This window comes from Bidens hawaiensis, unplaced genomic scaffold (assembly GCF_021521415.1).
Source record: "Bidens hawaiensis isolate Kalapana, Puna unplaced genomic scaffold, B.hawaiensis_p1.1 tig00003058_1, whole genome shotgun sequence".
NCBI classification, from domain to species: Eukaryota; Viridiplantae; Streptophyta; class Magnoliopsida; order Asterales; family Asteraceae; genus Bidens; species Bidens hawaiensis.
In genome coordinates this window covers 640,622-666,008 of record NW_027491165.1, presented here as the reverse complement: position 1 = coordinate 666,008, position 25,387 = coordinate 640,622, and the positions used below count along the sequence as shown (strand labels likewise).

The 25,387-nt window shown below is 38.5% G+C and overlaps 2 protein-coding genes and 1 long non-coding RNA gene across 3 annotated transcripts; 1 reads left to right on the top strand and 2 right to left on the bottom strand.

Moving 5' to 3' along the window:
- Positions 1–357: 357 nt before the first annotated feature.
- LOC143622147 (uncharacterized) lies at positions 358–1,098 on the top strand. The gene is made up of 3 exons (XR_013151641.1): positions 358–401; positions 614–811; positions 897–1,098. It is a non-coding gene; the product is annotated as an uncharacterized LOC143622147 (long non-coding RNA).
- An 11,917-nt stretch (positions 1,099–13,015) lies between these two features.
- LOC143622173 (receptor-like protein 9DC3) lies at positions 13,016–13,336 on the bottom strand. Its single transcript, XM_077093386.1, has one exon. It carries the CDS (start codon positions 13,334–13,336, stop codon positions 13,016–13,018), a length of 321 nt encoding a protein of 106 aa, XP_076949501.1.
- Positions 13,337–13,379: 43 nt separating this feature from the next.
- LOC143622172 (receptor-like protein Cf-9 homolog) lies at positions 13,380–14,516 on the bottom strand. The gene has a single exon (XM_077093385.1). It carries the CDS (start codon positions 14,514–14,516, stop codon positions 13,380–13,382), a length of 1,137 nt encoding a protein of 378 aa, XP_076949500.1.
- Between the last annotated feature and the right edge of the window lie 10,871 nt (positions 14,517–25,387).

Genomic DNA, 25,387 nt, shown 5'->3' with positions numbered 1-25,387 from the left:
TCTTGATCTTAGATGGGAACATTCGCATAATTGAACAACTCGTTTAGAATTTCTTGTCTTGGTCACCTATATATTATATATAAGTATTTATATTTTATAAAAAGTTTAAAAATTAACCCCAAAATGATTAAAACCTCCGATTAAAGTAAAACAAGGATTTATTATTAGAAACATTTATGGCCACGGATCGATACTTGGTTCTTACCAATACTATTCTACATATACGATAGGTACACTTGCCTATTTTGTGTGTGTTTAGTCTTTGTAGAAATCACTTTTATAAATTTAAAACACGATCTTGTGCAAAAGCAAATCATCCCATCCTTTTATATTTTACGCCACGCGTAGCACACATCAATATTGTTGGATCAAAGAGCTTTGTTACTGTTAGAAAATAAATGGTAAGAAATGCTAATTATAAATCTTTAATATTAGATGTGTTCATGGTCTGTTAGTAACGGTTTTTTAACATCAAAAACCGAAATTGAACGATTACTAAGGGTTTGGTATAACATGTTATAATTTGAAATATATATATATATATATACACACACACGCTTTTTAATACATCACCAATTATTTTCTTACTAACTTGTAATTATGTACTTTATAGGACAACACATTAAAGCGGCGTGCTAAGTTTGATGAATTTTGGTTACAAACACATGCAAAGAAAGGGTCAAGACCGCTGGATAAGTTGCCGGTTTGTAGCGAGTTAGTAGATGTGGATTTGGAAGAAGCCGATGATGTGGAAGATATTATTCAAGAGAAAAATGTAGATTGGGTTGATCCAAGGGCTGGTTAAGCTTTTGTAACTCTCATTACTTTGTAAATGCATGTTTTAACTGCTTGATTTTTATAAAGTTAGTGTAATATTTTTAAAGTTCTCATTGTAGGAATCATATATGAAACTAGTTGTAAAGAAGTATGGAGAAGACACTAGCTTACACCCAGAATTCGATATGGAATTATGGTCTAGCATTGTGGGGGGAAAGAAAAAACTTCGGCTATACGGGACTAGCAACGCCACCGACCTGTATGTTTTGTTGACGGGTGCACCTTCAATGTCGAGTCCTAGTAGTTCCTTTCCATTGAGCAGAATAAGGTTTGCGTTCTCTATTAAAAAACAACATATAGATTTTGGTTTTCTTTCAGCTCCAACCACGAGCATGCACATGATACAATTCTAAACTGGACTAATTACACATGTGTTTGTTAAGGTTTTGAAATGCATTTTATGGGATGAGTACATGGGCTTCACTGGGTTGTTAAAAACTTCAAACCTTGATGAACTGTTTTGTTTGATGTTAATATTGGAAACCGGCCGTAAAATCGGACTGCGGCATAAGGGATTATATAACTTATATTAGGTTTAACATTAAACAAAATTGCTTACTTAAAAACTGGTTACATGTATTTACAAACAAGTAAAAGTTTTTTATGTACAACTGGTGTAACACCCCAACCAAAGGCGGTGGAACATGCCGGGGTGCAACGTGATTGGACAAATACACAAGACACTATTTAAAGTGACAATATTTATTCAACTCATTTTTTTTCAACAAATCAATAACAATACATCTCGCTCATATAAACAAATAGCATTCATATTGTTCGTTTTACTAATACCCTAATAGTCAAGCACTCGAGTCAACAAAAGTCAAACCTGTAACATTTCATAAAATAAAGTTTGTCAACACAAAAGTTGGTGAGCAATTCATAAGTTTGAGCATATAAGTATATAGTAATAAAAAGCCACAAAACTTGTATACAAAACAATAAATAAAAGCTATAAACTTTGATAAATTGACAATCGCTAATAGTTTTACGTTAGCGCCACCTAGCTACAAGGGGTTGCCAAGTAGTCTAGGATTTTATAGTTATCGTTAATTGCATTACGTTAACGACACCTTGCCATGAGGGGTTGCCAAATGGTCTAGGATTTGTAGTTCCGCCATCCAAAAACGATAAACACATAGACAAATAAGCATAGAACACCAAATCGAGCAATTATTCAAGTAAGGTATACAATCACGTTTGTGGGTTTAAGATGCAAGTAATTAAAGCATTTAGTTTGATAAGTATGAAATGTCACCCCAAAACGAAAGATGGAAAAAGGGGTATGAAAGTACTCACCTCGATTGATGAATTGAGAAACTAGTAAGTGATTGACATAAAAGGAAGCTTGTAAACAAAACGAACGAATCCGACTTGAAAGCTAATTGAAAACGGATAAATAAAACATATTAATGATCTTGAACTTTAGTTGAAACTACATTTGAAACATTGGACGAGACGGTTCGGTTGTTAATCGGGTTACCGGTTAGTTTGTTAATGATTAGGAATTCGTACATAATTAATAATAAAATATTATTTTATTGGGCTTTTAAATAGCTAAACCAATATTAAAAGAAACAAGACGAGTTTAAATCAAGAGTTCGGTTTTTATGAAAATGAATTTATAATGAAGCTTATAATAATATTATTTATGATGATGATAATAATGATAATGATAATTTTAAAAAGAAATGTTTCATATATATATATAGACATGTAAGATATGATGTAAAAAATAATAACCGTAACTATTATTAATACTATTAATAATAGTTAAAGAATAAAGATCTTAGTATTAATTAAAATGTTGTTGATAAAAATAATAATAATAATAATAATTAATAATATTGATAGTAAATAATGATATATACTCGATGTCGGTTTGATTTCTAAACGAATTCATAATATAACTATAATGATATTTTTGCTAATAATTAATGATAATAATATGAAGATGATAATATTATGATCTTTAATAATATTAATAACAACTTTAATATTTATAATAATAATGATAATAATAATAGTTTTGTTAAAAGATAATAGTAATAATAATAAAATTAATAATCTTGTTAATAATAATATTGATAATACTAATAATTATCTTGTTAATAATAATTAAAATAATGACAATCTAGTTAATAATAATAATGATAATAATAATATAATCTAGTTAATAATAATGATAAGAATAATAATCTTTACGTATTTATGTTAATACTTATAGTAATAATAAATTTATTAAGTATAACAAGAAACAATACCAAAAATCGATCTAGGAGGACCCGAATCTAAGACCTCTAATTTAATAAATGTACCAACCAAACCGAACCAGAATAATTAAACTCAAGAACTTATTATATCCATTTCCCGGGTGTTCATCTTTTACCCAATTCATACCAACAACACAAACCCGATTCGTTTCAAAGTATTTGACCAAAAACATAACCGATACTACCAAACCAATTATTAACAATCTAATTCCGACAAATCGATATATGAAAATTAACAATACCAAATCCCAAATTATTTACCTTTTATATGTTTACGAGTTGTGGCTCTATACTGAGAAAGGAACCGAGCCGAAGACGAAAACAAAACAGAGAGAGAGAGAAGAGAGATAGTGAGAGACCGAGAGGGAGAGTGAGAGAGAGTGTGAGAGCCGAGAGAGAGTTAGAGAGATACAGAGAGTCCGTGAGGGAGAGAGAGAGTCCGAAGAGAGATACGAGAGAGACAGTGGTACAACCGGCCACCGGAAAAACGAGCAACGAGGGGGAAGGGGCTACGGGCTGCCGGAAAAACGAGGGGTGGTGGTGTCGGGTTGAGGAGGTGGCTGAGATGGTGGTGATGTAGTGGATGGTGGTGGTTTAGTGGTGGTGCGTCGGGACTCGCCGGAGTTCGTGGACGAAGCGGCGGCGGCCGGAAATCGGCTGGAGGTGGGTGACGGCTGAAAGAGATAATAAGGTAGGGTTAGGGTTTGTTGGTTTATATATGATGGTTTATAAATATTTAACTTTAGCCCCTCAAGTTATAAATGTTTGATATTTAGTTGTAAGGAAATCAATTCTTGAATAGTTTTAAGGAAAAATCATACTTTAGTCCCCTAAGGTTTATTTAACCAAACTTATAAACTAAAACTAATGGACTTTTGACAGACCTCGCACACGCTAGAGTTATAATACCGGTTCGGATTTACAAGGTTAACCTCAAATACGAAGTATAATTCATTAACATAAAACGCGAAAATCGACATGTTATAAAATGAATATAAAACAATATAAAAGCAAGACTCAAATTTGACGAATGTCACAACGGGCTTTTATTATTTTGTATAAAACATTGAACGTTTATGTGCTCTTAAGAATGATGGATTTAATACAAATACCAGTGCAACAATTGGAAGAAAAAATAGCCGAGTTAGAACGGGAAAAAATAGCGGACCTAGAACGAGGAAAAGTAGAAAAACAAGCTATGTTGGAGAAAATTGAAGAAAATGCAATATTGTTTGCTGAGATGAATAAGAAACTTTAGCTATTGTCACGAAATCAGCTACAAAACATTTCACCAAGTTAAGATATGGAAATTTCAGTTTTTATTGTGTTACTTTTTGGATGATTTAGTTTTTTCTTGTAGTACATTTGGATATTTTATGTTATTTTGTTTGGATATTTTTGTAACATCGAGAAAATTTCGAGTTCAAAATATAAACTTTCCAAAGTCTAGGGTCTAAATATGCCAAATTTCAAACCTTAAGGTTTAAAATGAAAAATTCTGATTTCTTGTCCCTTCGCGATACGCGACAGGACAAAAGACAAGCTCATCGCGTACCGCGATAGAGCTTCGTCAAAGCTTCTGGAAGAAGTCAATAGCGATACGGGATCGCTGTTGACTTGATGACATCGCGATTCGCGATGACGTGGTCTGACACGTTTTGACACGTGTGCCACGTGGCACACGGTGGTACCGCTTGCTACCACGTGTCACCACGTGGCAACACTGCTGCCACGTGTCGCCATGTGGCGCAACGGCTGCCACGTGTCACCACGTGGCAGATCTATTATGTGACTCATCTGACCTATATCGCGCTACGCGATAGATCAGCCTAAGGACCCATCGCTTACCGCAATGGGATCCAAAATTTTGTCTATAAATAGCAACCTCCGGGATTTCATTTGATGTACACCAAAACTCACACATATTACTCTCTCTAGCTTCTCTCTAAATCCCAAAAATCGTATACTCGATCCACGTCGATAATCGTGCCTAAAATTCCTCGATAAGCATGTTTCGATCCTCGTTTTCCATGTCGACGTTTCCTCGAAGTGCGTGCCACCCTCCACCCACATTCGACCAAGGAAGGTGTTGTTCTCGAAAGGCGTACTATTTATTGTCGAAGATTGGTGTCGTCGTTGGCGTACCAAAGTTGATCGAGAAGTGAAGCGGTGTTGGAGTGCTGCTCGAGTCATTAGGGTTTTCACAAGCCTTTAAGGTAAGGCTTAAAACGCCAATGAATATAATAAAGAAATAGTATAAAGTCTTAAACCTTAAGTCGAAGTTATACTCGATACCTCGATAAAAGAGAAATAAACATAACAAAAAAAAAGAATAAAAGAATGAAGTGTAAATAGGTATATATGTGTAAATATATATGATTATATTCTTTGTTATGAAATTATTATTATTTAAGTAATAATGAGTATTCTTAAATAATAAAAAGAATATGTTTCTTAGAGAAGAAGAAACGTCGGGTTTTCATATAAACTAAAGGTTTATAATTACTTTTAAAGGTTTTTAAGTAAATGAGATATATGAACTAAAGGTTCATCGAGGTATGAACAAGACTAAAGGTCTTAAGCCGGATTGTATATCCGACTAACAAATGTTTATACTCGTACTATAGCTGCGAGATAAAAAGGGAAAGACCCTCCGACGTTGAGTGAAGCCGATCCCAAAGCGATAAGGTGAATACGCCCCCAAACTTTTATAAACATGTTTTTCAAATAAGTCAAATATATTATATGAAAATTGTTTACAAGGAACTATGTGTTCCTAAAACCATTATAAATAAGAGTATAAACCTAGCCCTCAGGCTGTGGTATACGTGTGTCTGGATCCTTACATAGGTGGTACTACGCGGTGGGCACACCGCACCACCCTTGGTCGTAGGACGCTCTCCTGCAGGGAGTACGACCTTTGTGTATATTTACGGATACTTAACTAAGTCGAACGCTGCGGTGTTTGCTGAGGTGACCTAGAGTAGAGACTCGAGTTTATGAATGTGTTGTTTTAACTTTGTTATTCCTAAGCCATGTTGGGCTGAGGCAGGCGTAGTCTCGAGGGGTAATAAAGTAAAAGAAAATATTTTTTACGTCAGCGTATTCACTAGCATTCGTTGCTGACGTATTTTATTTACATTGTGCAGGTGAACAAGATTAGCGATTGGATGTGTCGAAGTGCTATATTTAAATCCGATGGCTCGGATATTTTGTCAAAACTTTAATATATAAATGGTGGTGGTTTTGTAATGTAAAACAAGTAATCTTTTGAACTAGTTCGGGAATCTTTTATAATCCCTACTTTTGTATTGTAAATATTTACATCTTTAATCCACAAGTTTTATAAGACTTCCGCTATATTAACGTAACTCTGATTTATTTACAAATGTGGTACCAACATAGTCGTCATACTCCTAGGCCGTGTTTTGGGGTGTGACAATTTTACTTTTTTGGTTTGGATATTTTACTTTGTTTTGATATTTTATAAATTTTGAATATAATGTTTACATGTTAAAAGTAAAAAATAAAATAAAAACATGAAATATTTTAATAAAATACACAAAATGTATAGCTAAATATGTAATCAAAACTGTATACAATCTGTAGCGAAATTTGCAAATATTTGTAGCTACATTTATAGAAAAAAACAACTAAACTTTGTAGCTAAATTTCATAGTAAAAACCATAACAAATTTCAATAGCTAAAACCATAGCAGAGTTCTAGATGAAATTCGTAGCTAAAGTTGTAGCTGAAACTTGGTAGCAAACTCCGTAACTAAAAATCCATAGCAAAATTATGCAGTTAAAAAATCGTAGCAAAATTCCTACCTAACAATTCGTAGCTAAAAATCCGTAGCCAGCAATTCTGTAGCAAAATCCGTGGCTAATGTAGCTAAAATAATGACCTCTCTTTTGGTAGCTAAAATCGTAGCAAACTTTGGATTTCATAGCAAATCCATAGCAAATAAGTTAGCTACGGGACTTGTACCTACGGACCTAATTCATAGAAAATCCGTAGCAAACAACCTGTTAGCTGCGGATTTGCTACAAATTTGGCCGTAACAAATACCTGTTTTTGTTGTAGATACTAGCTTATGAAATTTCATAATAAAACATGGCTTTTTATATGAGAATTAAAAGACGTTTCAACAGATATTATGATTTTGCAGCTAGCTAACTCGTGAAGAAAAAGAGAAATTAAAAGAGCTTGGACTTCATAATTGGAGTATGCGAGAGTTTTATGTGGGGGTGTGTGGATGGGGGTGTGTGTGTGGGGTGGGGGGGGGGGGGGTGGGGGGTTGGAGAAGAAAAAGACTTGTCAACAATTCAAACGTATAGGGAGAAATAGAAATATTGTTAATTAAGTGGGCTTTTGAGTTTAAGTGGCCACACACAATACTCTCTTTTAGCAAGGAGAGTTGGTACTTACATAATATTTCTATGCTAGAGTTTTATGTGGGTGTGGGTGGGTGTGGGTTTGTGTGGGGGGTGGGGAGGGGGGTTGGAGAAGAAATTAAAAGAGCTTGGACTTCGTAATTGGAGTATGCGAGAGTTTTATGTGGGTGGGTGGGTGGGTGTGTGTGGGGGGGTGGAGAAGAAAAAGACTTGTCAACAATTCAAACGTATAGGGAGAAATAGAAATATTGTTAATTAAGTGGGCTTTGGAGTTTAAGTGGCTAAATGGGTCATAACATTTGTTTTGGGCTCACAAAGGTTAAGGAATAAAAAGATGAAAGAAAGCAAATCATAGGGGGAGACAGATTTGGCAGCGAGCGAAGTTAGGTCAGAAATAGCAGCAGCCTTTGGCTGTTTTGGCGGTTGCGCGTGTTGATGGAGGACACAAATCAAGAAGCTAAAATCAAGATGAGGCAAGGCTAATCTTGTTGTAACTTTCTCTGGGTGAACATTCGTTTAGGTTAAACATTAAACTTTGTTTTATTCATGTTTGGATTGGTTTTTGACATTGACAACGTTGTAATTTTGAATTTTAAGGTAGGCTATTGGATGTGAATGCTCTTAAATTTGGAAATTTCTTTTCACTGTTCATTGACATCATGCTTCATTTTGTTGGACTACCTGCTTGATGGATTTTAGTCTTTATTATTTCATTTGGTGAACTTGCAATATCTTATTAGCGTTTATGATGCAGCGGTAAAACAAAAATGAAGATCGTGTCGATTCAGCGAATACCCATGATGAACTTCCAAAACCCCAAAATCCCACCCAAAGGTCAGGGAAAGTGAAGAGAAAAAATAATTATTATCAAATTGAAGTCTTTCTCTCCAAATTACATAACCATCATATAAATAAAGGTTCTAATACGAAATGGGCCTAAAAAAGGCCATGGAGCAAACACAAACACAAACCCAAAAACAAAAACATAAAAAGTGCTGAAAAACATAAAAAGGCCCATAACTTTATTTAGAAGGCGTTTTTAGGCTTCGGACAGAGGCCACCACAACGTTCTCCTTGTCTCAAGCTTTGATTTGACTCGTAATGGCCTGAAACGGAGCTTCGTGGGCCAAGTTATGCCCGTTTTCGTGGGCCACCTTTTGTAGCGCGATCTTGGGCCTCCAAAAACATAATTTCCTGGTCTTCAACACTTGGGCCCACATCAGTTTCGATCCACCTGAAACCCAGAAACATATCACCGCCGAAGAGCTACTTGAATTTGAGCGTTCTTACTGATCGAAGTCTATAGTTGTTAGTTAATTCTATTTTTTTACTATGACTATAAATTGTTCGATGAAATGCTTAGATGAATGCTTTAGCCTCTGTAATTTGCGGCCTATAGGAATTCAAGGCTCACGTTTTGTGTAACATCCTAAATATTAATATCTTGAATAAAGAAAGTTGTGTTAAGTTGTCAGGTGTTAAATTATTAATTAGTATTAAATAAAGAAAGGGTCATGGAATTGGATTAATTAAAGTGGATTAAAGGGTAATGGGCCTTAGGTCCATGGGCTTTAAGGGATATAAATACCTCCTTAAACCATCCTACAACCCTAATCCTCATTCCATCTTTCCATATTTGCCTACACACTCAAAACACACACCTACACCACCATATTCGGCAGCAAGCAAGAGGAGAGGAACGAGGTCAAACGAACACTAGTTAGTGATTAGATCCTTATTATACAAGATAAATACAAGATCTAGAGTTCATAATCAAGCCAAGCGAGACCAAACGAGCACGTTAAGGTATGTTCTTGATCTTAAAGTTTACATTTTGATAAGTGTTTAGTCTCGAAACTTAAACCTAGAGTAGATCTGGTATAAACGAGTATTAAAGTTGTAAACTTGATGATAAAATGAATGTAACGAACCCGAAGATAGAACGGCTCGTTTAAAGGAAACCCTAAATCTATTCTCTAACGTTCACCATAAAGGTTCGTGCTTTATGTTACAAACGGGTCAAGTTTAGATTGCAAACGGTCAAGGGAACGTTTAGGGCTAAGGCTAAATCATAATATATGTATTAAGGTTGTGAAATGTGCAATGAAACGAACCCACGTACAGCAGACCAGTAACTTCGCTTGTGCATAAGTTCGCTGTGGTATCGCTACTGAGCAAGTTCGCCACTTTAAGTTCGCTCTCGTTAAGTTCGTGTGCATACAAGTTCGCCTACTGAAAACTTCGCCGTGTCTAAGTTCGCCTGACGTATGTTCGCTTACCTATATGTTCGCCTGACGTATGTTCGCATACATGTAAGTTCGCTTACATTCAGAATCGGGTATATTGAGACCCTGATACATGGTGACCCGTACATGTATACGTTTATACATTTGAGGGTATGCATTGCAAAGACTTTGGAAGATAAAATACTAGAACGTTAAAAGAAACGAAAACCTATTAAGTTAAGTAAAAGTACTCTAATACAATAGGGAAAATATTGATACATGTACCTTATATACAGTTAGCAGAGCTTAATTAAAGAAAGGGATAACGGTTAACGGAGAAAGAAACATGATCCAGGTGACTTTCTAGCCCCATTTCCTTGTTATGTTTTCGGGGCTGTGTGCATACTCGATGTGATAGTTAATACACTTACCTTAAATGGTAAGTATATGCCATGTATGATTTATATGTTAATTATGTATATCTTGAATGTGAACGAAAGCTTGTCGGTACGTGAACGATCTTCAGATATTGCACGTATTGACAAGGGAGGTATGTATATAGTAGATGAATGTGTATGATAGATATATGTACAACATATGAATATGTATGAATGATTAAAGAATGTATATGTATGTTACGGGTATGTAAAGACATAATGTACGAAGATGAAAAAGTAAGGGATCAGACCATAATAATATCTGAGATAGAGAAGTAAAGAGGGATCAGACCCTAATAATATCTGAGATAGACAAGAAAGGGATCAGACCCTGATAATATCTGAGATAGACAAAGGAAAGAGGGATCAAACCCTAATAATATCTGAGATAGAAAATGAAGGGATCAGACCCTAATAATATCTGAGATAGAATGGACAGTAAAAATATAGTATAAAAGTAATAAAGTATGTATGTATGTATGTATGTATGTATGTATGTATGAAGTTATGTAATGAAATTAAAATAGTAAAGTAATTATTATGTATCTTCGGATGCATAAATGAAGGTAAGTGTACGTATGGTATGATATGTGATTAACTAGAACTCACTCAGCGTAGCTGACTTTTAGTATACACGCATGTGAGTAGAATGAGACACCTGGCTTGAGCAGGGACACATGACGGAAGAATAAAGAAGCTGGCATCTGAAGATCTATTTGTCATGTTTGAACTATAAGACATGTTTAAGTTATGTTTTAAAGACAAGTTATGAATGTTTGTAATGAATGTTGATGTTTTATGTTATTCCACGAAATTTTTAATTAACTCTGATATTTAGAACTGTGTTTATAAGTAAATCCAACACCCAAAAGTAGGGTACCGGTAACGGGCCTTACATTTTGTTACATGTTTATGTGCATTGGCTTGCAAGTATTTGTGGATTTGCCTTTAGTAAACTGTTATGATTATTGCAACAGATTACTACCAAGTTTGTTGCAGCATACATTAATCCTATATAGTTTACTTTTAGTACATTTGCAGTCTAATCTAGAGGCTTGTTTCGTAGTTCTGCGCACATGTGTTTGATGGAAATTTACAAAATTTGTATGCCATGTGTCTTTTAATTTATCAAATAATGTATTTTACTTTCACCTAATGTTACTATTTTTATTAAGACTTTCTTTTAAAAAAAATTAATGAACCATTTTTAGGTTCTTCTTTTTGAATTATCAAAATATGTATTTTTTTTATTATTTAATAGTAAGCATGAGTTATTTATTATTTATAGTTTTGGTTATGCTTCTGTGTATGGTGTTTCTTTTGTTATGTATGTGTTGTTAGACAGTGGCATCCCATGGATCGTTCATTTATGTCTGTACTTTGATTGTGGTTTCATTCTTATGTTTCACGGCAACAATAATTACAATATTGAATGAGATTGAGGAAGAAGAAAATAATAACAACAATATATATTGATTAAACTGAGATGTTACTTACAAGAGATTTGGATATTGGTTTATATAGAGGGAGAGGGCAATCAAGGAACAAACGCGTCTGTTAAACAGCGACGGTTATGAAAAAAAAAACCCGTTGTACGTCACCGTTCCTTTGCTACCTCTATTTTTGCCCTAATAAACCAAGGTTATATCCAAATAAATAAATTACATACAGATGGGCTTTAATACTAAAGTCTTGTAACCCAAACTAACTAACTAATCATTATTTAAACGCTAATAAAATAAACAGAAGATGGGCCTGTTCTTGGAATGGATTAACAAGTCATCATATGTTATGAGCTAATGTGTACTCCATGTTTTTTTGACAACAACATTTAGGTTCTTTATGTTTTGGTTTGTCAACATATAAGAAACGTCAAAAGCCCGAAACAATACAAATACGAGTGGTCAGGTAATGGGCTCCAAAAGACAAAAAGCAGCGCGCTATGTTACGTATTTTTCAACGTGTGTTTTTAATTTATATCTTTTTATTATTTGTAATTTGTATACTTTAAATATTGTATAAATTAAGCTATTATATTATTGTCCTAATGTTACCAAAGTTCATGACGGTTTCTTTTTGTGTAGTTATTGCGCCGCAACGCTGACGGCTGTGAATACCAAGTTAATAAATAATAAATGAGCCGAACTTGAGGAGATCGAGCTCGTTACACCCGTAAAATAAATTATTCATTGTCTTTATCAACATATTGGTTCGCTTGCTCCACATTAGTATAACCTAGATGAGTTTGTTACAGGAACCCAAAATACCGATCCTGAAAATCGCCAAAAATAGGTACCGTTACCGAAAGTGCTTGGTATGGTATTGGTACTCGATGGTAAATCAAACCAAGGTATTGGTACTCGATGGTAAATCAAACCAAAATACTCGTACGAGTCGAAAGTACCTGACTCTGAAAACCTCAAAAAGTGGGTACGTACTGAATTGGTACTAAAAATGACTCTATACGACACGGTTCACTGGTACCGAAAGTGGGTACATACCGGTATGTTTTTGATACCAGGTATAATCTGCTCATCGCTAATTAATATAACCACAATTTTCTTCAAGTTGCTCTAAAATAGCATTTGATTTAATGTGGGTCTAATTTTACTTTTTACTTAACTGACATCGTAAATATAGTAAGGGATATTTGACTATGGAGTGTAATAGTTGAGACATGTTATAACCCAAAATACAACATAATTCAGACAAAGAAGAATTTTAGAAAAGGGTCCAGCATTAACCTACAGACCTGCATCCGAATCATTTTATAAAAAGAAAACAGGGTAAGCCAGTTTGTATAATTTTATAAATTAGATAAACATGTGAAACACGTACCATTTTATTATCTTCTTTTAGTTTGCCTCTTCAAGATCATATGCTCCGGTGCATCAGCAATTGCATTGAACCATCTGGGTCTTCCAGTTAATAACATTAGATATCCCAACACAAATCCAAGTAAGGTTCCACATTTGTATCCCATCATCACCACTTTCCATGTAAATCCACTCTTCTCTTCATCTCCATCTCCATCACCCTCAAGTTGTGGTCCCTGCATACGTTCACTACACTTTTTTGGCAATAGAAGCCCACATAGTTTTGGATTCCCTCCAAATGAATTCCCTTCAATTGTGTTGAACTGCTTTCCTTGCGGAATGCGGCCCATGAGATCGTTTTGTGACAGATTTAAAAACCCAAGAAACGTCAACCTAGTAAGGGTTTGTGGGATCTCCTGCGAGTTGGTTCCATGACAGGTCTAACGATTCAATTTCTAATATATTTCCAAGAGTTTGTGGGATTCGACCTGTTAGACTGTTGTTCGCCAAGTTGAGCACTATCAAAGAGTTCAAACTTCCCATGATATTTGGAATCTCCCCTTGAAATTTATTATTTGATAGATCAACAATAGTGTACTCAACCGAAAGTCGCGGAAAATTTTGATCCACTCCTTTCATCACACAAGTGATAGAGTAATACTTGCCACATATGTATAAATATTCTTGTCCTGTGTTCATTTTTACCACATTCTTCATGGCATTGAAATTTTGAAAATATTTCGTAAGGAGTTTGCTTTCAAACCCATTATGAGACAAGTCAAGAACTCGCAGACTTGGAAATGGTAAATTAACAAAGGAAGATGTTACAATGCCACCATGAAAAGTGTTTGATTTGAGGACGAGAACCTCTAAGTTGGCAAGATCTCCATACCAGCAAGGGAATGTGTCATTTAAGTGGTTGTTTCCCAAATCAATTACACTCAATTTTTTACATTTGTTTAAAGAAGTTGGCACCTTTCCTTCTAACCGATTTCCTTTCAAAATAAACCCCTCTAATCCACTCCAATCCCGGTACACATTTGGAATCATGCTGGTTATCGAGTTATTTGAAAGATCCAAAACTACCAAATGATTTCCTCCCATTTCCCCTACCCAATCAGGAATGTGCTCATGTATATCATTGCTAGACAAGTCTAAGTAACTAAGAGTTGTCATGGCTCGAAAGGACACTGGAAACACCTTTAGGCTGCAACAGGCCAAACTTAGGGACCGAAAATTAGGATTGACATAATGATTAGCATTATTGGTGGTAACGGATATACCACTGTATGACAAAATGAGTGTTTCAAGGTTTGTGAGGTTTGATAACAATGTATCCAACTCCCATTCACCTCTAAAATTATTATATGAAAGGTCTAGGTAAGTGAGGTTGGTAAGTCGTTGAAACGTTTGTAGGATGGGGCCATTTTCAAGAACATCAATCTGGCCGCTTAATTGATTGTTAGCAAGGGATAAATGTATTAAAGATTGAAAAGAAAACAACTCGATTGGCATATTTCCTTCGAACATGTTATTAGAAAGGTGGATATATTCCAATGAAGGAAGATAAACAATGAAGAAGGCAATGTTGCAGAAAGCTTGTTAGATGATAAATATAGAGATTCAAGGTATCTAAGGTTACCTATGGATTTGGGAAGGGACCCATTCAAACCACAATCTGAGAAATACAATTCAGTTAAAGAGTTGAGATTGCCAACTGAAATGGGTATCTCTCCTGATAAGTTTGTGAAGGACAGATCCAAGTGAGTTAAAGAGTTGAGATGGCCGATTGAAGTGGGTATCTCTCCTGATAAGTTTGTCACTGACAAATGTAACCATGTGAGAGGGGCGTTAGTGCTTGTGTTAACCTTGGGAAGTGGACCAGATATATTATTGTTCCCTGATAAGCAAGTTCTTCCAGATATTTAAGACTTAAGATGTTATCAGGTAACTTCCCTGGCAAGCTGGTGGAGCTAAGCCAAAGTGATCATAGAAAAGAAGATATATTAAGATAAGTGGTTAAAACAAAACCTATATTAACTCTGTTAAGCTGAAGCTCTCTCAAAAATGTAGAATTTTTAAGGAGTATACTGAAAATATAAGGTTGAATCACCAAATTCTCATTTTAAGAGAGAGAAAGTGAAACCAGTTTAAAAAGAAGTGTGATCTCTAAAGGGATATGTCCTGTGAAACTGTTTTCTGATAAGTCAAGTTTTTCCAAGGATTGAAAATTGAATATGTTGTGAGGCAGGTTTCCTTGTAATCTAGTGGAGCCCAGATTTAACATTTTTAAAGAAGAAGATATGTTAAGATTATTAGGAAAAACTGAAGAGATACTAAGAAGTTCAAGCGAAAGTTGTTCCATAACAGTTAAATTTTGAAGCAGATTGATGAAAACATGATGTCTTAAATTAAGATAAATCCCATTATCATTCCCATTCCAAGATAGATCAAGGGACACCAATTTTTTAAGGTGTGAAATATCTGCGGGAACTTGACCCGTAAACCTACAAGAGGAGATGTTTAGATGTGTGAGACTATTGGAAACCCGACCTATGTCAGGCGGAAGTTGGGAGCTATAGCGGTAGGGTACTGAAAAGACCCAAATACCCTTAAGTATTACCCGCGGGACATAAGGATCACCCGCATAGTTATTTGAGGAAGAAGCACCCTCACAAGGCATGCGGAAGCATCCTGGCACCCTCAGAAGTCATCCGCAAGACGGAGTACCCGTCCGCGTAAATGACCATGGGATAATACCCCGGGACAGCTGTCATTAACCAATAACATTCTAGAAGATTTACCAAGATGCTTTCTTGAGCAATACCTGATCTCTCGACCAACCAACGAAGGACACCTGGCAAGGCCATTATAACCGTGCACATGGCCAGGGTTATCGATCATCCTATCCTATGAAGACACGTGTCCAGGTTGTTATACATGCACATGCAACGTATAAATTGAACCTATCATATGAGGACACGTGTCCGGGTGGTTACTAGAGCATCTTCTAAAGGGACAGCTGGCCCAATCACCTTCCCACACCTTTCGGCTATAAATACCCTCTCAATCTTCATGAGGTATTCATCCACTGACACAGTACTCTTACTATTTACTTAAGTGCATTATCTTCATCAGAATTGTACTTATTCTCACGCCGAAGTGTGGTTACGGGAAGACCCCTCCTCTTTTCCTTCCCATAACGAGCTCACGATGCATGTTTTGCAGGTTCACGTCACTGGACTTTGGGAATTGAGTTCATATCGTATTGGCAGGTAACCGTATCCTACCCTGTTGACTCATTGGATCAAAGACCCGTTAAGGGGAGTAGATCCGTGTTTCTTCATTGGCGCCATCCATATTTTCGTTAGAACAACAATTTTTCCGTTGGTTTTACGATATGAATTAGTTACCTAAAGGGCTGGCGGAGAACCAGGTGCAGTCTTCACGTGATTTCAATCCAGAAACACGTGAAGGAGCAACATCTGTTTTTGCTCGAATCACGACCCCTACTGCACAAACCGATGACGTAAACCCTGGAAGTTTTACTTTAGGTGGTTCAACGACTCGGGGACATTTCACTCCATTAGTAGGTGCTACTCCGGTAGACACAGGAAATGTTATTACATCAACTGGTCCTACTTATACTGATCTGGGGCATGTTACAGCCCCAGGAGGTTCCAATCTGGGAGATCTGGAACGAATTATGAGGGATGCCCACCGAACTCATTCGGAGTTAGGTTTGGAAGAAGATTCCGGTGACTCTAATCCAAGAAGAGCTCGTCAGCATAGCTCCATATCCGAAGGACTTTTGTCTCCGGACGAATGTCTTCGTATTCAACAAGATAATTTGAAGGCTGAGTATGAACGTAGGGTGCGAAACGAACATTTCCATGGTCGTACCCTGATGTACGACGATTCTCCCAGGAGATCTATTTCTCCTCCCATAAGGGGAAGTCACATTCAATATAGTCAGCCAATGGAGCAAAATTTGTGCGAGATCCGAAGGTTGCGTCCTCGTCCTCGCATAGACATGCGGGTACCATCTTATGAGGACGACCTAGATGGATACGACTCAACGTATCACCCTGAAGGCAGTTATTACAGCGGAGATAGTCGACTCCCTTCACATGGAGGGGCTAGTTATCCGCGACCAGTTGTCCGTCATGCGGAATATTACAGTAATGCTGAACATGATTTTTCTAAACCATATCGTCCAGAATCCTTTGCGGAGAAGTCAAAGTTTATTTCAAGTATAGCGACAGCTCCAATTCCAATAAAGGCAAATATCCCAACATCCGTTGGAACATATAATGGAATGACAGATCCCATCGATCATTTGCTAAGATTTGTGGCAGTAGGAGGAGTCAGTGGTTGGACTCTTCCATATTGGTGCCACATGTTCGCATTAAAATTCACGGGAGCTACGCGGGAATGGTTCGAAAAGTTACCAGGCGGACAGATTATAAGTTGGAATGATTTTGTAGCAAAATTTTCTCAGCATTTCAGTCAACAAAAGAAACATACCCGCGATCTCTCGAAAATATTGGATGTTACAAGGCGAAATAATGAGTCTATCGAAGACTTCATTACTCGTTTTAATAACGAGAGCCTTAACATTGGTGGGGTTAGCGAGGATATGTTGAGAGGAGCATTCCACAAGAACGTTCATAGTGATGCTTTGATCCGCACTCTCACAGGAAGAGACGGAATACCCGAGTCTTGAGACGAAATCATGAAGGTAGCCAAGTTATTTGCAAGAACTGAAAAACTTTGGGTTCCAGTAGTCAAAAGCAATTACCAAAGGTCGAGTTTCAAACTCCGAGACCAAATAGACAAGCTAAAGGAACAATTTGGTCGAGGTTGCAACCAACCTCAGAACCGCCAAAGCAATTCGACGCAAGATCCTTGATTGGCAATAAGAGTAAGCATAATTTCTCAGAACGGTCCCCCAACAATTGAACTCCACTGACGAAAACACCCTCAGAAATTCTCACGACGGAGAATTTGACATTCCGAAAACCCCAACCATTACCGAGGAAGTCATTTATCAATAATAAAAAACACTGCTCGTATCATAATGATATCGGACATAACACGAACGAATGCGTGGCCCTCAAAAATGAAATTGAAGCAGCTGTTAAGAATGGTAAACTTGAGCACTTGGTCAAAGGCGCACGACCAGGGACTGGAAAGCCTCCCACAAGGGATAACCAGGGCACAGCCAAAAGGCAAGTTAAAGACTTGAACGTTCACATGATTCAGGCTGGACATTGGGTTGGGGGAAAAAGAAAGGAATATTTAGATGAGGAATGGAAAAACAAGCCTGTAATTTTTCCTCGAATTAAAGGAGGACCTTGTAACAAGAATCTGTTGATAATTACTGCTTTTTTTGGTCATTACCGGTTACAGTATGTGTTCTTCGACACTAGCAGTACATCTGACATTATGTACGAACAGTGCTTCGAACAACTTGATGAGGACGATAAAGAGCGATTACAACCAATTCATGCACACGTGTCTGGTTTTGGTGGTGAAGTAATGCACCCAAGGGGCGTAATATCTTTTCCGGTTACACTGAGTGACGGAATCCATTCAAAAACTGAGGAAGTTGAATTTTTGGTCTTACCAGCAACTTCTAAACATGACATCATTATGGGACAAGAGGTAATCGGTGACTTCAATGCTCACCCGTCTACAGCCAACGGTGCAGTAGGACTTCCAACTCGCACCAGTGTGGCAATAATTTATGTCAACCAACATTGCTTTGCAACTGAGAGTTCGAGACCTAGCAAGGTCCCAAAACAAGCCCGGAAGACCGAACCAGAGAAATGGGTTTTGAACAAGAAATTCCCTGATCAAACAGTCACAATTGGACCCACTATTTCAGAAATAATGAGGACCTTTTTGAAATAACTATTAACCAAAAATATGGACATCTTCGCTTGGAAACCCGCGGATATGACCGGAGTCCCGCGGAGTATTGCGGAACACAAAAAGCGAAAGATGGGCCCAGAACAAACGAAAGCTATGAATGAACAAGTGCAAGATCTTCTTCACGCCAGGATAATCTAGGAAATCAAGTATCAAACGTGGGTGGCTAATCCGGCCATCGTTCCAAAGAGCAACGGAACATGGCGGTTGTGCATCGATTTCAAAGATCAAAATAAAGCTTGCCCAAAGGATTGTTACCCACTTCCTGAGATTGACCTCAAGGTAGACGCTATAGCTCCATCCCTCAAAGAAGTTCAGACATTTAATGGAAGACTTATGGCACTAAATAGTTTTTTAGCAAATCACGCGGCCAAGTCTTACCCATTCGTGTCAACACTTAGAAATTGCCTCAAAAAGGCACATTTCAAGTGGACCGTTGAGGCTGAACAAGCATTCTTAGAGGTTAAGAAATGCTTAATGGAGTTGCCTACTCTGACAGCACCATATGCGGGCGAGCCTTTGACACTGTATTTATCTGCTTCTGATATTGCCATCGGGGCTGTGCTACTGACAGATAGAAAAATGTCCAAACCCTAATTTACTATGTCAGTAGGACGTTGTCAGACTCGGAGACCAGATACTCGATGTTAGAAAAACATGTCTTAGCACTGGTCTATGCAGCCCGACGGCTCTGCAGATATTTTCAGGGACATCCCATAAATGTTCTGACCAGGTACAAACTCAAGAATGTGTTGAGTAAACGGGAATTGTCTAGACGACTGGCAAAGTGGGCCATCGAGTTGGGTGAATATGTGATCGAATATAAGCCCAGACCAGCAATCAAGGGACAAGTGCTTGCGGACTTCGTTATCGAAGTTCCGCAACACAAAGAGAAAGAGTGTTTGATTGAACAACAACCCCAAGCACCCCCGGAACAAGGACAAGTTTGGTCATTGTTCAGGGACGGAGCTTCAAGCAGCGAAGGATCTGGTGCAGGCCTCACGCTAGTTAATCCCGAGGGACATGAATTCACATACGCCATAAAATTAGACTTTAAAAACACCAACAATGAGGCGGAATATGAAGCCTTTCTGGTAGGCCTGCGGATAGCTAAAAAGCTTGGGGTGAAATATTTGGAGGCACGTGTGGATTCCATGCTAATTGCGGGGCAGATTAGTGGAACGTATGAAGCAAAAAATGATGTTATAGCTTCTTATCTCTCGCAAGCAAAGAACTTAATCCGTCAATTCTCTTCCTTCAATGTTATTCACATCAAAAGCAGTGAGAACAAGTCCGCGGATGCTCTTAGAAAACTAGCTTCGACAAATTTCGAGCACTTTGCTATAGATATTCGCGTTGAATTCTTGGACCACCAGTCCATTCCACAAAGTCAAGTTCTGGTAATTCAAACGGGCGTCGAATCATGGATGACACCGATCAGGGCTTACTTATCATCCGGAGTCCTCCCAGCGGAAAAAGCTGAGGCCCGCAAAATTAAGCACAAGGCCTTAAATACCAATTAAACGATGGCGTGTTATACCGGAGATCATTCATCGGTCCGCTGTTACGGTGTGTAGATGCGGAAGACACAAACTACTTAATCCGAGAAGTTCACGAAGGAATTTGTGGCTTACACACGGGTCCGAGGATGACGGTTGCAAAACTCATGAACGCCGGGTACGGCTGGCATATCGTGCATACCCGTGCACGATAAGACATGAACACGATAAGACACGAACACGAAATGGGTATACCTGTACACGACACGAAAACTTATCGTGTACCTGTAACCCAAACACGAACACGAACATGTTAATACCTGGTGTACACGATAATACACGATAGTACACGATAATAGCTGTTTAGAAACACATATTTGACAACCTTTTAGCAAAACAAAAGTCGACGAAAGTTCATAAAAGTCTTAAAATAAAATATCAAAGTCGAAGGGTAGAGGCTAGAGAGAGTATGGCCACGACGGGTGATGGCCAGCGTGAGAGGAAAGGCCAGCGATGGATTTCGGGTGATGGCCGGCTTGAGAGGGAGGATGGATGTTGAGACTTGAGAGACAGACGGCTGTAAGAAACTAAGAATGAATTAGGGTTAGGGATAAATGGATAATGGGATATAATATAAGTTATATATATATATATATATATATATATATATTATATTTATTTAATTTTATAAATATCCAGGTATTAACAGGTACCTAACAGGTAAACAGGTATTATACTTGTTTAGACACGAAAATTAACAGGTAATTTCGTGTCTACTTGTTTAGTACACGAAACCTGTTAAGGTCTTACCTGTTACCTGTTAAAGTTGTGTAGGTACGTGTCGTGTATTCATGTCTCATGTATAAATTGCCAGCCCTAACGCCGGGTATTATTGGCCTGGGATGCACCTAGACGCTGTGCAAGAAATCAGGAAGTGTGATTCTTGCCAGCATCATGCTCCCAATACCCTACGTCCAAAAAGCGAGTTGATCCCGATAACATCTGCCTGGCCGTTCCAGAAATGGGCTATTGATATTATGGGACCATTCCCAGAAGCCCCTGGATGAGTCAAATTCTTGATAGTGGCCATTGATTACTTCACCAAATGGTGGAAGCCAAACCGGTTGCATCGATAACAGCGTCAAGCGTTAAGAAATTCCTTTGGGAATTCATCATTTGCCGGTTTGGTCTTCCGCAAGAACTGGTAAGTGACAATGGGACCCAATTTGCTGATAGCGGATTACAGGAATGGTTGAAAGAACTTCAAGTCATTCAAAATTTCGCATCTGTAGCTCATCCACAAGCAAATGGTTAGGTCGAAAGAACCAACCGAACTATCAAAGAAGGGATTAAGGCAAGGTTAGGAACTAAGCGGATGGGCTGGGTGGACGAATTGCCTCATGTACTTTGGGCCTTTTGCACCCAAAGGAATTCTAGCAATTCCGAGACGCCGTTTAGCTTAACCTATGTCACTGAGGCCATGATCCCAGCTGAAATCGGGAATCCATCCGCAAGAGTTATGTTGATTGATGATAATGATCACGAACTCCGGGTGAATCTCTACCTACTTGAGGAAAGAAGAGAACTAGCATCGATCCGCGAGCACAATTATAAGAGACAGCTTCAGAAGTATTATAACTCGCGGGTACAGAAATGTGATTTCGATGCGGGAGACTTTGTCTTCCGCAATAACAAGGCTTCGGCCAGGAGCCTCCGGGCAAGCTGGCCCCAACTTGGGAAGGCCCTTATAAGATAAAACAAGTTTTATCTAATGGTGCTTACAAGTTAGAGAAGTTGGATGGGACTGAGATCCCTCGAACTTGGAATGTGACGCAGTTAAAAAAGTGCTACATATAACTGTTTCGTCTGTTTTTTACTTTGGCCTGCGCGCCCGAATAGACTAGCTGAAGTTATGTAATTTCAATTTTTGTATTATGGCTTATGCCCGATCTATGGAAACTTTATAGTCTCATGTTATGTCATTAATTTTGTAATCTTTTATTGACAAAAACGAAGATCCGGCAAAGCACTTATATTATAACACATAAGACAAAGTGTACCGGAGGAAATAAACTTCTTATTTACTGATCAAAAGAGATTACAAAAAACAGAAGAATACAAGATCATTTACATTTATGGGGCGGCATCTTCGCCTTCCACATTAGTGTTATCCGATCTTCTTCATCCTCCTCAGCAAGTCCAAGGAGGTCCTTCAGCTTGTCTATGCTGTCTTCCTCGTCCGAAAGCTCGGATATCTGCTCCGCAAGAGAAAACTTTAAAGAATCAAAAGTTTCTGTCTTCTGAATAAGTATGGCAGCAGTATCTTGGCTGTACAGGATGTACTCTTCCGGAAGTTTGCCCTCTGAGGCGAATCTGTAACCTTCCTCGAAGCCCATCTGACGGCCAGCTTGCTTGGACGCCTTCAAAAGAATGGCGACACAATTCCCAAGCTCGTCACTATCCCGGACATCAGTGATAGCCTGTTGAAATAATTAAATATAAGTAATTATGAGTAATTTAATTACTTATAGAAAATAAGACAAAGTACCTTGGGAATTGCTTCCGCCAGAAGCCACTTCTTGTCCGCCTTGGCTCGGACGAGTTCCATCTTATGACCAGCACATTTCAAGGCTTGGTTTTGGATTTTAGAAGCAAGGTATGCTAAACGCTTGTCCTTGGCTGCTGACTCAGCTTGGAGGGTTTTTATTAGCACAGCTTGATCGTCCAACTACTTTTGGAGGACATTCTTGGCCTCCTCAGCAGCAAGACGATTAGTTCTCTCATCCTCAAACGCTTGATAATTCTCTTTAGCTTCAGTCAGAGCCCCGAGGGCTTCTTTCTTGGCATAAAGCAAGTTGAGCTCCAGGTCATCCCATTCTTCATTCATCGCTAGCCAATCTTGGCATATCTCCTGATTAGTGGAGATAGTATTCGCCAGATGATACGAGTTTGAGTTCAACAACTCCTGGCAAATACGGTGACGCTGTCGTTCCTTTTATGCGGGGTGGGGGGGAAGACTTTCCCACAGATATTCAAAACAAAGATCCACATCATTGAATGTCGAATCTTCACGCAAAGTCCAATGAGGACGATGCGGAGCAGCACTCTCCTCACGAGGAGACTGGGAAGTCTGCCCCCATAAGGAAATGTGCTGACACCACCGTGGTCTCGGAAATGATGAACATTGAAGGTTGGAGACATACGGAGGGTGTCAGATTCACCAATTTCCTTCTCCTTAAGTGGATAAGTGTCCGTCGACACGATAGGATCCTGAGCCGTGTTCGGCGGGGAGGACGGTGGAGTTGGAATTATTGGTACAGTAGAACTCTTCAAACCTGAAATATCTTTAGAAAAATCTTTCAAGGCTACTGAAAAATGCCAATAATATATCAGACATGTATTCAGTCTGCAATGATAAGTAAGAATGAAAAGCCTTGGACTTACCCAGTGAAATATCTTCAGACGCAAGCTGGTGAAGCGTGCTTCCAAAGTAGCAGGTTTAGACTTCTTCGATTTCTTAGACGGACCATCCTTGGTGGATTGAGCTTTCCGTTTACCGCTACCTTAGAAACACCTAAACCAGCGGCCTGAGGTTCACCCTCAGCTGTCTGGTGATGTTGCCTTTGAACCCAACTTGCGGGTTAAACCTATAGACGAGGACAGGACGTTTGTAGATTCAGTAATACCAATAAATGTTCCTCCATCACGGGGTGATGATTCTTCACTAAAAGATAGAAGAACTATCACCCTGCTAGAAGTTATAGCAGTAAGAGGTTGAGGTTTTAGAATACCCTCACCTTCAGGGATGATCTTCTCACCTTTCGCGAACATAGCCTCGGAAACAACAGGCTCTGCGCGGCGGGTGGAAAACAAAAGGTTGAACCATGTGCGTTCAAGAAACGGTAGTTCGCGCGGAAGAATGGGCATGCGCACCATCATTCCTCCCACCTTGTCTAAAAGGGTGGAAAGAATAGAACCTTCACCTGTAAATAAAAAGTGTCAAGAGGATAAAGTAAAATCGCGGAAGAACAAAATAAAAACTTACTCTTATCAGAGTTTTCAAAGTATGGTTCCAAATCAGGAAAAGGCCACAGGCGGCTCATTTTCACGTGTACCAACGCCCCCTCGTAAATCAACCGCGGTGGCGTGGGCGGCTTGGTCAGTGTGGTATACCACGGAAGATTTATCTTGGTGGTAGCAGTGACAGTGGGGGAGGTGTCATTAGCCTTGCGGTGACTCATTGTGAAAGGAATGACACCCTCCCGAACCCAGAAGAACTTGGGTTTCCACTCGTAAAGGCTACGGTACCACTCAGTACCAATAAGACCTTTCTTGGTTGTGGACCAACCATACCATCCGTCACAGTTCGTTAACTTATAGAACACGGCAAACCGGGAAACTGTAGGCTCGATAACGTGAGCTTGGCAGCAGAACTCAAAGTGTCAAACTCGGAGCATCCCTAAAGGATGAATCTGAGACAAATGAAGGCCATAGGAAATTAAGATGTCCCTCATAAACTTTGTTATGGGCAACCGGAAGTTCCCCGTCGTGAAAAAATCTGTATATACGGCCAACTTTCCCTCCGGAGGGTTAGTAGCAATGGAACCGCCTGCCGGACGTTCCGGATGCCATTCCGGTGCTAAACCGTATACATTAACGACATCTTCATAATCCTTCTTCTTCAGATTCACGACAACTTCGTGAATCGCCGGAGTGTTCTCTTCTCAGCAGCCATGAGACAAATGTATATGAGAAATTTTTAATATTTGGAAGTTTCAGATTTGTGGTTAATAAAAGAGAAAATTGGAAAGCGATAAGAACGAATGGAAGATCATAAATGACTTATTTATACTCATCGCAATAAATGCGACTGATGGATTGACAAAAGAAAGAGAGAACGCGGACCGTTGGATGATTGACACGTCAGGCGGGAGATTCGAAAAAGCGTAAACAGGCTGTCAAGAAGTG

What these genes read in the sequence shown, in the direction of transcription:
- LOC143622173 (XM_077093386.1), bottom strand. Translation starts at nt 13,336, where the DNA reads ATGGGCCGCATTCCGCAAGGAAAGCAGTTCAACACAATTGAAGGGAAT.
- LOC143622172 (XM_077093385.1), bottom strand. Translation starts at nt 14,516, where the DNA reads ATGTTCGAAGGAAATATGCCAATCGAGTTGTTTTCTTTTCAATCTTTA.